General features: G+C 43.7%; 1 protein-coding gene across 3 annotated transcripts; it reads left to right on the top strand.

Annotated features, from left to right (window-relative positions):
* Positions 1-504: 504 nt before the first annotated feature.
* CCDC125 (coiled-coil domain containing 125) lies at positions 505-12,271 on the top strand. 3 transcript variants are annotated; one of them, XM_064642001.1, is made up of 12 exons: positions 505-591; positions 832-1,215; positions 2,261-2,364; positions 2,964-3,050; positions 3,931-4,008; positions 4,676-4,761; positions 7,388-7,470; positions 7,999-8,114; positions 8,995-9,102; positions 10,066-10,237; positions 11,287-11,420; positions 11,535-12,271. In XM_064642001.1, exons 2-12 carry the CDS (start codon positions 948-950, stop codon positions 11,820-11,822), a joined length of 1,524 nt encoding a protein of 507 aa, XP_064498071.1. In that variant the 5' UTR covers positions 505-591; positions 832-947; the 3' UTR covers positions 11,823-12,271. The 3 variants fall into 3 exon arrangements, with proteins under 3 accessions (XP_064498071.1, XP_064498070.1, XP_064498072.1); XM_064642000.1 differs by lacking the exon at positions 505-591 and having other exon boundaries at positions 674-1,215; XM_064642002.1 differs by lacking the exon at positions 505-591 and having other exon boundaries at positions 677-1,215; positions 2,306-2,364.
* The last annotated feature ends 202 nt before the right edge of the window (positions 12,272-12,473 follow it).

Below are 12,473 nucleotides of genomic sequence, written 5' to 3'. Positions count from 1 at the left end.
GCAGGGCAGATAAAAACCTTCCTTCACTGAAAAGCCTGCTGTAGGAAGTGCTTGCTAATAAACTCTCAATATGCATGATATAGTAAAACCACTTTCTTAAAGATTTCTGTTGTAAAGAGTATTATTGTTAGGTATTTAAGATTATTGCAGATTGGGTATAGGGTTTTTGGGTGGGACTCAGAGGAATACTGCATCAGCAACTTGATATTATAAACCAAAATTATCATAAATCTGGAGTTTCCTGGCACAACCGAGAAAAAGCACTGAGGAAACACAGGCAGAGGTGCTTTGATCTTGGACAGCACTAGGGAGCAGGGGGAGGGCGGTCTGTGGGGTGGAGAGGACAGCCCCAATTCTTGGGAGCGCCTGGAGTGACCACGTCAGGTCACCTCAGGTCGCGTTTCCGAGAGCTGCCTGACACCTCTCGGGGCTGCGGCGGGGCGGGGGCTGCAGGGGAAGCAGGGACCTCTTTTAAAAGGTAAGAATAACCAACCCCACCTTCCGCCGAGCTCCGGATGCCGCTCCCGGTGCCGCTCCGTCCATCCCGCCCCGGGGCGGGACCGGCATCGCCCTGTGCCGGTGGGTGCGCAGGTGGGTGCGGGGGGATCCAGGGGTGCTCTGGGACGGGAGCGGGGCCGGGGAGGCCCAGGGGGGGGTCTCAGCGAGGCGCTGCCCCCGCTGCCGCCCCGGCCCCGGCTCCCACCGAGGGGTGGGAGCGATGTTTTTGGCAGCCCCGACCTGCCGAGGGAGCGGCCGCGCACCAACGGCTCCGTGTGTCTCACTGCAGCGTTGTCCTGCTGCTTTAAATAAACGCTTTTCCTTTTCTTCTAGATAAAACAGTCGCTTTCAGGAGGTGCTGTTGGCATTGGCCGTGGTGAAGGGCCCTCGGTCAGGAAAGGAAAAAAAAAAAAAGAAACAAAAAACAAACGCAAAACCAGGAGGAGAAGATGGAGGGAGAGGAGGATGACATGACATGTGGAGACTTGGGAAACGGCCTTGGGAGAAGACCTGGAGGTGTTTATGAAGGGGAAAACTTACAAAATCCCTATTCAATTAGATCCAGGAAAGGATCTGGAAAGGCTTGTAATTCCCTCTTGTCAGCAGAGGGAGCGGAAGAAAGTGATGCTGCAGCTCTTCCTGGTCCAAAACGAAACAGTTTTTATGATGGATCACTCAGAAAACGTGCTGCAAGTTCCACACGGCAGAGCAGCTGTGGTAAGAGTAATTGGGAAGTTAATTATTCACCGGGGAAAAAACCTCTGTTAGATAAACTGAGCCGTTCAGCTGATTCACATATTGTCATGAAGTTTAATTTGAACCATTTGCCGAAGTCCGTGAAGGATTCCAGTAAGTGCCTGTGCATCCTGTGCCTGCTGGGAACCTCCACCTTCCCCCCGGGACATTAACGGCACAGTTGCTTTTCAGAGATCGAGGCTCTGGCCCTTCTTAGTGTAAAACGCCCGGTTTTAAAGTGTTTGTTTTTGCTTTTTAAAGTGACATTTAGCAAAGAGCATCCTGTGGTGGCTGTCTCTCTACATACATACATAAAATTGAACGGAATTGCTTGGATTCCTGCTTTGTTTAAGTAACTTTAAGTCTTCTCAGGTATCCTATCTAGAGCTTGTGGCTAAATATTCAAAAATCTCATTTGCTATTTAGTTGAAATTTGTGATTTGGCTTCCTTTTGGGCTAAAAAGTTCTTTTCAGAACCTATGTTGGCATTCATCTTTTTCTTTGTGAAGGAAACGCTGCTGTAAATACCATCAGGTGTAGGCAGTGCTGTTCATTACACTTCAGCTGCTTTCCTTTACATTTTTAGTATTTTGACTGAGGTATTTCTGCATCATTTGCTTATTTCTCTCCTTCAGAACAATTCCCCACTATCCCAATGCCACAATAAACTGAGCTGTCTTAAAACTGCCCTTACTTCTACATAGTGCCAGCCACTGTTGTGTTGACTGTGGTTGTTGAAAAGTTACAATCTTAAAACAATCTAAAAAATTAAATTATTTTTTAAATCAAGAGGGATTTTTCAATTTTTTTCCAAAGGAAAGTATAACATATTTGTCCTTACAACTGACCTTTTTCCTGTATTTCACTTCTTTAACTGTGAGCACTGTGTTTGAAATTAATATTTATGTATTTCTTAAATCTGTTTATTAGCTCCAGAAAAAGGGTAAAACAAACTACAAAGATGAAAATTCACCTTTGCATTTTACTTGTGTTCAGGTTAAAGCAAATTCTCGTTTTTTTTCTTTAGATATTATAGTATCTCATCATTCAGTATCTCCTGTTAATCCTACAGAATCTAATACTGAAATGTCAAATGAAGAACTAAAGCAACGACTTCAGGAAGCTCTAGAGGTTGGTAATGGTGCCAAGGGTGCTGCTCCCCAAATCTGCATTTCCTTTTAATGTAGCAAGAGGATCTTGGCATGGCTAGAGCATGGATCTTGGCATGGATCCAGGTTCTTGAAATTAGAGGGGTACTTGGAATCTTCATTAAATTTTACAGCAGGAAATCACAGTGTGAGGTGCTGTTTGTACTCTGGGGGTTTGTTGGGGTTTTTAGGGGGTTTTTTGAGGGGTGGGGAAGGTATTTTGAGGGAACTAGAGAATATTGAAAGTAATATACTTCTTTAGCAGGTGTTATTTTTTATTAAGCTTTGGGGCCCGAATATCTGCAATGTAAGCAATCTTTGGCTTTTTAGTCTGCATTTTTGTTGAGAGGTGGTTAACTCCTACATTTTGGGGTTCCAAATGTGGTTAAATGTGTTGGTGTGTTGACTTCAGCTGTGAAAATACACAGTTTATCTGCTCTGTGTTCTCTAACCTCAGGGGAGCCCCTGAAAAGAAGTCAAGGAGGTAAAACAGAAGAGGGCAAATTCACTTTGCTGCTACAGTCGAATCTTAGCAGGATTACCTTGGCCTGTACTCAGTGTCCCTATTCTGTTTTGCTTCAGGAAGTTGAAATTTTGAAAGTTGAGCTTGAAGCGTGTCAAAGGCAGCTTGAAGGAAAAGATGAAGCCCTGAGAATCCTGCAGAGCATGGTAGGAGTTGTTCAGGAACCGTTGGGTAGGTGGTGGTGACGGAAGGAAAAGGGAAAACCCTTCCTGCTGCTCCTCATCCAAACCTCACAAACCAGGATTTCCCAGTGCTGCAGTTCAAAGCACTGAGTCTGGAGGTGTCTGCAGACGTGGCTGCTGCAATGTGCTGCTTTTTCTCCACAGATCTGATGTGGTTATGGAAGAAAACTTTACTGTTGTAGCAGTTCTCACAGTTTTATCTCTGAGGATCCTTCAGGATTTATCTATTTAACATAAAAATAAGGCCATTTTTTCAGTCCCTTATGTGATAGATTTTGCCAGGGCTTGAAATCCTGCTGCAAGTCAAAGGTGTTTAGTTACTCTTCCATCTGTTGTCCTAGAGGACAGTGTGGGTTAGATGTCAGGTCATTCTTTTGCTCACAGTCTACAATAGTTCTGTTGGTCACTGTCACAATGAAGTCTGGTGAAATCAGTTCCTGCTTTTCTGCCTCCTTGCATAACCCATTTATAGCTGAGCAGTTTCTGCCCTCAGACATTTGCAGCCAGTTACACTTGGATCAACGGCTTAACCGTGTTGTAACCAAGTGTTCAAAGATGGGATTTTCTGGACAACCTGTGAAGAACAACGTGATCTCATCTTAAATTGTGCTGCATTTTTCAATAGGAGAGATTGGAACACAAGTTTGTTGTGCAATTTATTGACTTGGAATCAGAGCCCACTAGGGTTTACAAGCAAGTTGTAACGTTTGTCATTCTGCACGCTCCTGTTTAAGAAGGATGTGAACTTCTCTGTGTGTAGGACTGAACATGTGTCTAAAACCAAATTAAGTGAACTTAATGACAGTGTTTGACAGAATTGTGGGGTTTTCTCTTTTTTTTTTAGGCAGTATTTAATAAAGCCACTAGTCATACAAAAGAAATGCTTCAAAAAACTGAGGAAGAAAAGAGGACTTTAGAGAAGGTAAGGGTGTGTATCCTTTACACATGGAAGCCCATGGCTATTAATGAGGGATTAACAGGCTGTTCATTTAAATCAGTGCAAACCTGCCATTAATTCCGGAGCTTTTAGGAAAGCGTTCTTATTCCTATTTAGTGGAATGGGGAAACGTTAATGTGTTGCTGCTTTGATCTGGATCTTCTTATTCCTTAGAGTGTGCAAATAATACCTAAAAATTACCAGAGTTCTTTCTTTACTTTCAGCTGGTGTTTGTTGTGGGTTTTGGTCATTCACACTGAGTTGCTCAGTTCTTCAGGGATTAAGCTGAAAATTCCCGAGGGGTCTAGGAAACATGTGCCAAGTTTTCATAGGGAAGATGGGCAGGAGGAGGAAGGTGGCATGGAGCTGCTGTGTCAAACTGAGTTTTGTCCTTTGTTCCTCCTCTTGTATGGCCTTTCCAGAGATCAGAAGGGTGATAAGGAAATGTGACAGTGTGGGTTTGATTTTGTTACAGCCCACTGGAAGCATTAACACAGTCCTCCTGTCACACAGTCTGGGATCCATAGGTCACTTCAGTGTCTGGCACCAATTTTGTTATTAACAAATAATCCTCACTGGTCACTGAGATTTCTCTTCTTCCTTTCTTTGGGAAGCCTGTAATGTCCTGCTGCAGGTTTGTTTCTTTCCACAGGAAATAAATATTTTGCAGTGGGAAATTGAATTTGATCAGGATAGATTTAAAAACATAGAAGACACGTGGACAGAAAAATACGACAGGTATATATATATATATATATACTTCCACTGTGTATATATTTGTTTTCATTTTTAATTTCATTGAATGCTATGTGTCATCTTTTTTTGTGTTCCAAACTTGTTTCATCAGGTTTTCTGGGGGTTTTGTGTTTTCCTAATTCTCTTCCAAATTTTAGAAGATTTATTTTATTTTCATGCTAGTCACATTTGTCATCATGGCTAGGCTTCGCGAACGAAGATTTGGGAAGGCTCTATCCACATTTGCTACAGGCACGCTGGTGGCTTATGAGGCCAATACGTGACAGACATATCCGATTGCAAAAGGCACAGCAGAAAGACTCCTTAGATGGTGTATTCTGCAATACACGGTTCTTTCTGCATTGCCTTTTTTCCTCGAGGGTGATCCTGCTGCGTTCTCAAAGGAGACAGCTGCGTTATAGATGGGGTGTCTCCAGGCCTCCCGATTGGAGGCCAGAGTAGACCAGTTGTGATGATCAATATGGCCAAGGTTGAGATGTTGTTTCAGGCAGTCCTTGTATCTCCTCTTTGGGGCTCCTCTCTTGCAGCAGCCAGTGGCAAGTTCACCGTAAAGCAGGATCTTAGGGAGGGGGTGGTTGGTCCTTCACCCTGGAGATGTGTCCTGCCCAGCACAGCTGTGTTCTCAGCAACATGGCCTCAATACTTGTGACAGCTGCTTGCTCTAGAACAGATGTATTGGTCACATAGTCTGACCAGTGGATGTTTAGGATTGTTTGGAGGCAGCGTTGATGGAAGCGTTCTAAGAGACACAGGTGGTGGCGGTGGATGACCCATGATTCGGATCCATCACATTTGTACTTTTCAGTTAAAACTACTAAAATTGTTGTCTTAATTATTTAGCGTGTCTATAGGCTGGCTTTGCTGGGCTAAGCTTTCATTTTCATCCCATTACATCAGCCAGCTGGAGGCAGATTATCCTTATTTACCTTAAATGTAAATGAGCATAGAAAATAATGGGGTGTGCCTGCACGTGGAAATATAATTTCCTGGTTAATCATTGCTTTATTTTCTTGGATTGTAGATCTGAGCATAAATACAGGTAAAATAGAAGGATTTTGAGAGAGGCTGATCAACTGGTTCTTTGTTTAATTAAGAGTGACTCTGGGTGGACAGCAGGTGTGGTTGGGCAAGAATGTGCCAGAGGCACTAAACTAATAATGTATAACAGACCTTGAAAAATGTGACCAGCAGACTCACTTATGGAAAAGTAGAAATTGTATCTCTGAAGTCTCACCATCAGAGTTGTTATTGTCATTATTTTTTTATCATTATTGCTGATGTTATTATTATTCAGTATATATTTTTATTTAGAATATTTCAACTTAGAATCCAGGAATAAGCCAAAAGTTTACAAACTTTTCTTTTGTTGACTTACACTTGTCGAGGGATGCCTCTGGAAAAAGCCTTTGGCTTTCCTGCCTGAGGAGGTTGGAAGTGTAGCTGCCCAGTTTGGAACAACAAAACTGGTGCTGACTGTCGAAAACAGAGACATAACTTCAGAAAACTGAAAGCCAGGGGCTCAGCCTGCTTTCCAAAATGGTTTTCTGATATCTAAGATCTAAGATAGCAAGATGAGAACAATGTGTATTTCCCTTTTTTTTTTTTTTTCAGGTGAAGTAATTCAGACTATTTAGTTTTGAACAAAGCCATGTATTTACTGAGGACAGCTGAGGAGATGCACCAAATAAATTGTACTGCTTTGACATTTAGGTCTTCAGATGCCACTGCTCTGTTCAAGAGGAAAATGCTAAAATACCTCACAGAAAAATGCATTGTCAGTGCACATTGTGTCTGCTCAGCTGGCAAGCCCTGAGGGCACAGCTTTCCTTGAAAACAGGGTTCAGACTGCAGGAAGTTTACAGAGCTGAGCTGTCACATGTCCAGTATCAGTTTGCTCTTTCAAGGAGGTAGGAGATTCCTAGCAAATGTTTCAGAGGTTCATAATTACTGCTTGCTTTGAGTTTCCAAGGAGAACAGGGCACCTGAACCCATCTCTTCTTAAACCCAGAAGCTGTTGGCACTGTCTACTTACACATCAATGATTTTTTTTTTTAACATTCACTTGAACACACCTGGATTAAATTGGCTGTGTGAGGGTGTGGTTTCATGGCCAAGGTGAGCCTGTTTGAACAGCCTGTGGCATCTGAGAAACCTCAGTGTGAGTGTGGAGGTTCCTGGTTCTGCTCCCTCACCTGCACAATGAGGGGTGAGCAGGTTACTCACACTGGTGTAACCTGATGCATTAGCCTGGCTCAGGAGGACTGCCACGGTGCTTTTTGGCCCCTGGCTACCAGATTTGTTTCTAACAACATACTACAGATTGTTGGTACAGGCATTCTTACAGGAAAATATTACTACTTTTTCCATGAAAAATACTACAGGTGAGAAAACTGCTGGTACAATTCTCCATAGGTAAAAACTTGTCAAACCAAATACTCCTTTCACTTTTTATTTTTTTCTTCCATCTTTCCAGTAATCCTAATTTTAATTTGCAGAAATATTAGATATGACATTTTAATGGGATTGCTCTTTTAAATTATTTGAGTGCCCATTTTAAAACTTCTTTTTTCTTACAAGATAATAAAGCCTTTTTTTCTAACTTCTGCAGGATATACTGTGAAAATGCAGCTTTTAAAGAAGCATTGAAACTGAGGACAGAAGAAGTTAAAACACTTAAAGCTGAAAATGCAAGTAAGCCACCAACAGCTCTTCTTCTTGATGCACTGTTTCTCAGGAGTAATTAATGATTTAGCTATGAAGAAAGCTTCTTGTGGGAAGAAGTGTGTTTTTAGTGGCAGCTGGTGTCAGTGGATATGCAGAATCCCTCTTTAAATTGGAAAGGAAGTAACAGCAGCTGCTGGGTCAGAGGGCTCCAGTCCCTTTCCCTTATTTTTGCCTCCCAAAAACCTTTAAAATAGCTGATTTATATAATTATTTCCCCAAAGTTCTAGCAGACCAGCTGGCTGACTTGTGAGTGTACAATGAGATGAGCCCTTAGACCTGAGGCCCAGTAATACATGAAATGGTGTCTAAGTGGGTCATTATTTCTGGGAAAACACAGAGGGAAAAACAACTGGAATATGATTTTGTACATTGTCTCATCAGGTTCCCAAACTGATGCTTGAACTATAGAGTGCTTTGCTTTGGGTGCAGTTAAACTCAGAAATTAAGAAATCAGAGCAGAAGAGATTTTTCTAATCTCTTTGATTTATTTCGTAGTCCTGAATCAGCAGTGCTTGGAATTCCTTGCAATGCTCGATGTAAAACAACAGAAAGTTGTTCAGGAGAACATGTTGTTGAATAAAAGTGACATTACTGATTTTACAGGTCTTGAAGTAAGTATGGCTTATGTGTTTTTCAAATTGGCTGGTTCAGAGATATGTTTGTATTCAAAACACATAGAGAAAATTTGCTTGCTTGTTATGTATCTCTTTCTTTGGAGGCATTTTTAGCTAATTAGTACTTAATTACCTAATTTGCATGCCTGTTCATGAGTTTTCTACTTTGTGGTCTGCCTTGCAAAGAAAGAGGAGACAGAAGGAGCATTGAGCAGTTTTTCGCAAGCCATGATGCTTGTTTTTCTTCTTCCTGACACTTAAACCCAATTCCTCATGCTTTGCTTAGCATAGAAGTGTTCTGGTGAGGCTCTGGGGAGCAGCACACCCAGGCTGTCAGGGTTTGTCTGGAAAACACTGTGAGCCAGAAGCCATCCTCCAGATCTCCTGCCCCTTTGCTGCCCCTGACTGTCACCCTCCCTGTGCTGCGTTTTTGGGGGTGCAGTGGGACACTTGGGTGGTGGTTTTGGTGCTCCTTTTGGTGAGCTGTTTGTGGGGTGTTTTTGGTGAGCTGTTTGTGGGGTGTTTTTGGTGAGCTGTTTGTGGGGTGTTTTTGGTGAGCTGTTTGTGGGGTGTTTTTGGTGAGCTGTTTGTGGGGTGGTCTTGGTGAGCTGTTTGTGGGGTGGTCTTGGTGGGATGCTTTTGGTGGTTGTTTGGGTGGTGGTTTTTGGTAGGGTGCTTGTGTAGTGGTTTTGGTGGTGGTTTAGGTGGTGTTTTCTGTGGTGGTTTGGGTGGTGGTTTTGGTGGGGTGTTTGTGTGGTGTTTTTGGTGGGATGTTTGTGTGGTGGTTTTGGTGGGATGTTTGTGTGCTGGTTTGTGTGGTGTTTTCGGTGCTGGTTTGGGTGGGATGTCTAACAGGTGGCTCGTTTTGGGTTTCCAGCTGGCGGTGCTCGGGGCCTGCACCTGTAGCAGCTCCGAGGGGCAGCCCTGCCCCTGTGCCAAGGTGGCAGCTCTCACTCGGAAGCAGCTCCTTCATCTCAAGCGAGAGGTAATGAGGCTTGGCGGGGGGGGACAGGGGTCAGGGTGCTCAAAACCCAGCAAACTCAGGTGTTTTAAAGCCAGAAGGGCTTTACGCTATTTACAAATAGTGTAAAGTTTGTTTGTGGTGCTTGTAATGCCCTGGCTTTTGCCGGTAGAAACATTGTAATTATGTCTATTTGGCTTTACTAGTAGGAAAAACAACAACAACAAAAAAATATCTTTTGCATTCTTTTTCCTTCCTCCCATATTTTTTATAAAAGGAAAACACACCCTAAGTGTATACACTCCATAAATGTACACACTGTGGGTGTGTACTGCCACTGACCCTCCTCCTTCCTTCCTGACGTGCATTCCACCCTCCCTTGGGTTGGCATCAGCACCCACAGTTATGTCAGGAAGCTGATCTTGCTGGAAAGTATATATTTACCTCAGGCTTAAATCAATAATGTGACTTTCAAGCATTTATTTTTTTTTTTAATTTATTGAAATTCTGTGAATTCAGAATTTTTATTTTAATTTGTCTTTGATTGTGCAAATGTGGAAACTGTTCTTGTGGTCCTGCTGCAGAAGTTCCAGTTGACTTATTGGTTTTGAAAATAAGGACTGTCCTGTCCCTTTTGTACCCAAGTTATTATCCTTGACATAAGTTTCATTCTCTTTGTTCCTTTTGCTCCTGGCCCAGCTGGCACAGGATGTTATTGCCCCCCTCAATCTCTTTTGCACGTGCAGAGATGAACAGAGGTAAATACACAGAGATGATTGTCAGCGTAGATGGCAGCTGGTTTGTGCAGATGTACAGAAAGGACTTAAAACACATCTCAAAATATGTCAGGAAAACTCTTCATTTGGTTCCTGCTACTTCCTTGATTATATTTATTTACAAGTTGTCTGCGTCTTGATATATACTTTATATTTGCTTTTGCTTCCAAGTTGCTTAAAGTACTTTAAATTTTCCCTGGATTAAACCCAGACTGAAAATCTGAAGAAGAGTAAGGATGAAGCGTTTCTCGTGGCAGATGCCTTCAGAATTGCCTTTGAGCAGCAGCTGATGCAGAGGAAGGACCAAGCCCTGAGACTTGCAGAAGGGATAAAGATGAAGAAGGAAACTAAATTTGCGAACTGGAGGCATCTGAGGGGCACTGGTACCTGGGCCAGACGAGGGTCTGGGGGTTGGCTGCAAAAGGAGGGAGCTCGTGGCTCGAGCACCTTCTTACCCTGTGAGATGTGTGGCTGTGGCTCGGCTGCTGGTGGGGGCTTATGAAGAGTCAAGAAAAAACAAAGTTGTGAATACTCACTGTGATATTAAATAGTGTGTTTTGTAATTGAGGAATTTCTGCTGTGAGTTTCACGTGTGAAATGCAGGGGGTGCGTGTGTGTAAGTGGAATATACAGGTCGTGTAGGACACTGGAGCTCCCAGTCCAGGCCTTTACTGCACCCTTTTTAAAATTACACATGTATGAACTCCACTATCTGACTGAAAACATGGTGGAATAGATAAGCTGTTACACAGGATGACAATAATATCTGGCTGGTAAAGATGCTTGTTATAAAAACAGCAGAGAAAAGCCAGGTTGGAAGGGTGTGGGAACTTTAAAGTTTCTATGGGTTTTTTTTGGTTGGGGTTTTTTTGTTGTTGTTGGTGGTGGTGGTTTGTTTTGTTATTGTTTTTTGGGTTTTTTAAAATCAATTTAGCTTTTTATTTTGCTTTTGATTATTATTCTTACACTTAATATGTTACAGAGTTACAAAGCCCTCTGTAAAAGAGGAGGAGTTCGAATCTGTAAAATAGGACGAATTCTACGAATCCTTTTATTCTTTAAAAAAAGGAATAAAGAGAAGTATTTCAGTTCTTATGTCCTGGTCAAAACCATTGCAGAATTTAGGAATGGGACATCAGAATATATCTGTGTTGGTAATTGACCTGGAGCTGCCAGGATTAGAAGTTTGGTTGGTCTCCCAGATTCCTTTAGCACTCTTGGGATGTGGTACTACAAGAGCAAACACCCTGACTTCCCCTACAGCAACATCATCACTTTCAAGCTCTGTAGTCTGGCGCATACGACCCATAATTTTTATGTATTTTAATATTTTTAGAAATCTTGCAAATGGCCTGTGTTTTTTTCAGGCTACTTACTGTTTAAAAACTAATTACCATGAATTCCACAGCTCATGTATTTTTGTTTTCCTTAGACCGTCTCAAGTTACAAAGCAACAAGAACAATCTGGGTCAAAAGCTGTCCAGCCTGCTCTCCTCAGGTGGGGACTGCAGGAGGGTCGAGGAGCTGGACAACCCCAACGAGATCCTGAAGATGCTGATAGATTTGGTCAGTATTTTGTTCACCGTGACCGCCGGGGGGAGCACATGCACAGTTTACAAACAGCGCCGTGTTCTGAGCTGACCAACGTCTTTCTCTCCCTTCTGTGTTAAACACCCCCAGGTGAACGACAAGGAGGAGGCCCTGGCCCACCAGAGGAAGGTCAGCTACATGTTGGCCCGTGCCCTGGAGGCGAAGGAGGCTGTTTTGGGATGGGGTGAAGGGAAGGGGTTGTTGGGCCCCGCTCACGCCTGTGGCCACAGCCCCCCTGCCCGGAACAGCATCCCCTCAGCTCCCAGCACGGACACCCACGGACATCCTGCAAAACCCCTGCAGAAGTCGCTGTCCTGGCCCTTGGGCAGGGCAGGGGGGCCCCTCTGTAGCCTCATGCGGGACCCGCTGGGTTTGTGAAAAAGAAACACTTTGTGGAAGCGCCAGAAGCCGCCCCGTGATTGTGTCAGTGTGAGGGTGCGATGGCCGAGGCCATGAGGGCCCGGAGACCATCGCGGTGCTGAGAGGGGCAGGGTGGGCCAATGTAATGGTGACTGAAAACTAGACGGAGTGTTTTTGGGCTGCCTGAGCCCTTCCCTGGCCCCGCATTACCTGGTGACAGCACGAGAGAGGTGTCACCATGGGAGGGGATGTGGTGTCACGAGAACCAGTGGGGCTGACAGAGCAAGAGGGACATTTTTGGGAGCTCTCTGAACTCACAGAGTCAGGTTTAGAGAGGAGACGTTGTTTATTCTGTGGGGGGGTGGAAGGTGGACGCTTCCACAAATCCAGCACACCAACTGTCTAAAGCTGTCACTGTTTATACACTTCAGCAAACAAAGGTGTTAATGTCCATTGGCTACAAGTTACATAGTTCTGTTGTTAATTACAGAATCACAGGATCAGTTAGATTGGAAAAGACCTCTAAGGTCACTGAGTCCAACCTATGACCCAACACCACCTTGTCAACAGACCATGGCACTGAGTCTGCATCCAGCCTCTTCTTAAACACCTCCAGGGATGGTGACTCCACCACCTCTCTGGGCAGCCCATTCCAATGTCTAATCACTC

The sequence above is a fragment of the Pseudopipra pipra genome, chromosome Z (assembly GCF_036250125.1).
Source record: "Pseudopipra pipra isolate bDixPip1 chromosome Z, bDixPip1.hap1, whole genome shotgun sequence".
Classification (NCBI taxonomy): Eukaryota; Metazoa; Chordata; class Aves; order Passeriformes; family Pipridae; genus Pseudopipra; species Pseudopipra pipra.
Note: the sequence above shows the minus strand (reverse complement) of the source record. Positions and strands in the feature narration are given on the sequence as shown.